Raw genomic sequence first — 4286 nt, 5'->3', positions numbered from 1 at the left:
GACCAGGCTGGTCTCGAACTCAGAAATCCGCCTGCCTCTGCCTCCCAAGTGCTGGGACTAAAGGTGTGCACCACAACTGCCCGGCTCTGGGAATTTGTCTTAAAGAAATTATAGATGCATGTAAAAATATCATTTACCAATTGTTCACATTGCATTTTTGAAAATATTAATGAGAGTCCACTGGCCAGCTTAAGGGAAGAACTTGAGACTTATCTGGCCCTCTCAGCCACCTCTCTGCTGTGCTTTCAGAAAGCCTAACTCCCAATGTCATCCATCACTCGCTTTCCAATCTCCCAAGACTGCTTTCTCACCTGGTTAATGCCTTATTCCTCTCAGCCCTTCATAACAAATGTGACTCCTACCCTGTCTGATTTACACTGTACCAATGAAAGTCTCTATCTTAATCAACAATATGTTGTCCATCAATCTTCAGAGGACCTCGCAGATTTTATAGCAACAGTAACAAAATACATGTAATAAAATAAAATGTAAAAAAGAAAAAAAAGGAAGTATGATGTGGCTGCATATTTTTAAATAGGATAAGTAATGAAGCCACACATATATCTTGAAAAGCAAAATAGAGATACATGATTAGTAATAGAATCCCAATTTCTCTAAGATGAATTCAAGTGTTCTCCCTCCTACACATAAACACCACCCCTGGAGGTTCAACAGTGTCGTGGAGTAGATACTTTTCTTTGCAGATGCCTTTGAGAAAAGCAAAGTGTCAAGTGGACATTATCACCTGTGTTGCTCATTGTTGTTGCTAGTAGGATGGATACTGTTGCTAATAGTGAGGATGGAAATGAATCACTTCAGAGTATCAGTCACAGGGAAGATGCTGACACACTGAAGTGCATCGTAAGCATATATCAATGAAAGATTGTAGAAATGTTTTAACTAAGATTAACCTAAAATTTAAAAATTACAATTTTCTTTTCTGTAGAAATGAAATTTTAACAATAGGAACATCAGGCATCCAAACTGTCCACCTGATTTCTATTTAATTTTTATGTGTATCCTAATTTCTCAAATAAAGACATTAGAATTCACCCAATTCTGAAGTAATTTTAAAGAAAAAAATGTGAACAATTGGTTGTTTATAGAATCCTCTAGTATGCTTTTATTTTGAGGGAAATGTTTTATTATTTTTTATCTTTATTCTAATCTTTATTATGCTGAGGTTTTTTTCTTTTCTTTTCTTTTCTTTTTTTTTTTTAACAGTTGATTCAACTGCTTCAAATATCAGCTGTGTACCCCAACTCCCAAAGTGGAATTTGGTCATCTGAGATGTTTGAATTATTTTAAAATTTTCAGAGACACAATTTTCTTATTAAATGTGGATAGTTTTATTGAAAATAATTTTATTCTCCAATGGCTTATTTCTGATTTGGAAACAGAAGCTATTTTTTCTATCACATAGAAATAATACAATGTCCCTGGAATATACATCAAAGAATCTGGCTAAATTTCTCTTTTACTAATTCATAGTCTCATTCTGGCCAAATTAACAACTTTCTCTTTTTACTCCTCTGATCTTCTGTGAAGCTCTAATAATTAGTTCTTCTGACCATCTACTGATCACTAAACAGCCCTGAACATCCACTGCTGGTCTTTAGTCTTCCAAGGATGCTGTGAGTCCACGATGAGATGAAGGCTCCCAGTTTGTTAAAGAACGTTATTTATACAAGCCTGACCCTTCCCAAAAGTCAGGAGATGACAGTTAAATAGTCAGGCTACTTAACTAATAGCTTATGCTTTACCTACCCATTAGGACTCTGATCATCAAAAATAATTCCCAGATATCAATCTGGCAGAGTAGGGCTGTAGTCACAAAACCTCTGGAGATTGTTAAGGGGAAAGAGAATTAATTGCAGTGAGAAAGAAAATTTGAGCTCAACTCAAGATACAACAAGGATGGAAGGGTATTGAGAGAGGATCAGTGGAAATTAAAGAAAATACTAGAAGGGGTTATGAGACCAGGATGAGTCTCATTAAGCTGGCCAAAATGAACTCTTGCTACAAATAGGCCAAGCACTCAGAAACAAGGATTTTAGTATTAGAGATGAGAGATAAAGAATTTGACACCAAGGGTAGGGGGCTCTCACTAAACAGACTTAGCAGATTGTTTGTTGAAACTGGGCTCCAGAACAAAGCACAGGGAGAAGGCTCAGAGGAGCCTAACCAAAATCTGGTCAAGGAGAATTATTTGAATTTGAGTCCTTGGCTTACCATTTACTGACAGCAATTGTGTAAATGTAACCAAGCCAGGCACTGCTCTAAGCTTCAAAGAAAATCATAGTCAGTCTGCAGACCACATAGACTTTAAGGTGAAGATCAAGATGAAATTGCAGGGTTCTGAAAGCCCTTGGTGAGATATGCAGAAGAGCCTATATGTAAAGAAGCTATTCCTACCAGACAGAGGACAAATCATAGGTAAATGACCACATTGTGTGAATTTCCCCCTACCCAGAATCCAGGCTAAGATTATGATGGTTCTCCCTCCCAAAAATTGAAGGCTTGGGTCCAGTTTTCCTACATAGTCATGACCAGTTGAGTACTTTAAGAAAGCCTAGTAACATAAATGATGCATATAACAAATGGCACTTCAGCCTCATGCTACCATACTCCAAACCTTAACCCATCTCCTCCCTAGGTAGATGTAGCAGAAGCCTATCCCAGCCATGAGCCAGATAAACCACACCAATGTGAAGGAATTCGTCTTCCTGGCACTTACTCGCTTCCAAGAACTGGAGTTCTTTTTGTTCTCGGTCTTCTTCGTCGTGTACGTAACCACTGTGCTGGGAAACACCCTCATTGTGGTTACCATCACTTCTGAGTCCCGCCTCCACACTCCTATGTACTTCCTCTTGAGGAACAAATCCATTCTAGATATTGTTTTTTCATCTATCACAGTCCCCAAGTTCTTGGTGGATCTTTTATCAGAAAGGAAGACCATCTCCTATAATGGTTGTTTGACACAGATCTTTTTCTTCCACTTTGCTGGTGGGGCAGATATTTTCTTCCTGTCTGTGATGGCCTATGACAGGTACCTTGCAATTGCTAAACCCCTGCACTATGTAACCATTATGAAGAGAGAGGTATGGGTGGCTTTGGTGGTGGCTTCCTGGGTGGGTGGTGGTTTACATTCAATTGTCCAGATAATTCTGATGCTTCCACTCCCCTTCTGTGGCCCCAACACCTTGGATGCCTTTTACTGTGATGTACCCCAGGTGGTGAAGCTGGCCTGCACCGATACTTTTGCCCTTGAACTTCTCATGATCTCCAACAATGGGCTGGTAACCCTGCTGTGGTTCTTCCTACTCCTAGGCTCCTACACCATCATTCTTGTTATGCTCAAATCCCATTCCGGGGAGGGACGGAACAAGGCTCTCTCCACCTGCACCTCTCACATCCTGGTGGTGACTCTCCATTTTGTGCCCTGTGTTTACATCTATTGCCGGCCCTTCACTACCCTGCCCATGGACACAGCCATATCTATCAATAACACTGTCATCACACCTATGCTAAACCCCATGATCTATACTCTCAGGAACCAAGAGATGAAGACAGCCATGAAGAGACTGCAGAGGAGGTTAGGGCCTTCTGAGAGCAATAAGCTTGGGTGAGCCAGCTGGTAGAGTCCAGAAGTCTAAGGCTAATTCAGTTCTCTGCATCTGCTACTCTAAGCATAAGAGAAAGATGATTCTATATATCTTCTGTGATATAGATGTCACCATATGCCTTCTATGATACAAACATGCAAATCCATTAGAGAGAATGTGAAAATAAAATGAAGAGATGAGACCAGACAATCTGTACAACCTGAATTGTGTACAGGGGAGAAGTCTATGCAAAATAATTTAAATCAATCCCCTAAGTACAACTATGCTGTGCTCTGTTGCTCTCCTGCCAACCCTTCCCTTGCTTCACTACCTCTGATGCAGAACAGCACTACTCTCCACAAAGTTATCAGAGAAGAAAGTATGGTCAGTGTAATGAAGATGGCAGTTATAAAAGTCAGCATGGCTGCCAATGTGGATCAAGCATTCAGTGTTCCCTGTTAGCTATTCTTGCATTCCTAAATATGCATGTACACACTGATCAATTATATTTTTATTTTTTAAATTATTTTACTTATTTATATGCCAAATGTTTCCCCCTTCCTGGTCCCCCTGTCAGAGTTATCCCCATCCCCTTCCCCCTCCCCTTCTCCCCTTTGCCTTTGAGAGAGTGCTCCTACACCCACCCACTCATCCTCCTCATCCCTTTACAAACAACCAAAA

At 40.1% G+C, this 4286-nt stretch overlaps 1 protein-coding gene across 1 annotated transcript; it reads left to right on the top strand.

Moving 5' to 3' along the window:
- Window positions 1-2684: 2684 nt before the first annotated feature.
- LOC116101051 (olfactory receptor 4D6) lies at window positions 2685-3629 on the top strand. The gene has a single exon (XM_031384745.1). It carries the CDS (start codon window positions 2685-2687, stop codon window positions 3627-3629), a length of 945 nt encoding a protein of 314 aa, XP_031240605.1.
- Window positions 3630-4286: the final 657 nt, after the last annotated feature.

This window comes from Mastomys coucha, unplaced genomic scaffold, assembly GCF_008632895.1.
Source record: "Mastomys coucha isolate ucsf_1 unplaced genomic scaffold, UCSF_Mcou_1 pScaffold21, whole genome shotgun sequence".
Taxonomy (NCBI): domain Eukaryota; kingdom Metazoa; phylum Chordata; class Mammalia; order Rodentia; family Muridae; genus Mastomys; species Mastomys coucha.
The sequence above is the reverse complement of the archived record's forward strand: the minus strand, read 5'-3'. Positions and strand labels throughout refer to the sequence as shown.

Bases quoted from the DNA above. Each gene is read 5' to 3' on its own strand.
- LOC116101051 (XM_031384745.1), top strand. From the start codon at position 2,685: ATGAGCCAGATAAACCACACCAATGTGAAGGAATTCGTCTTCCTGGCA.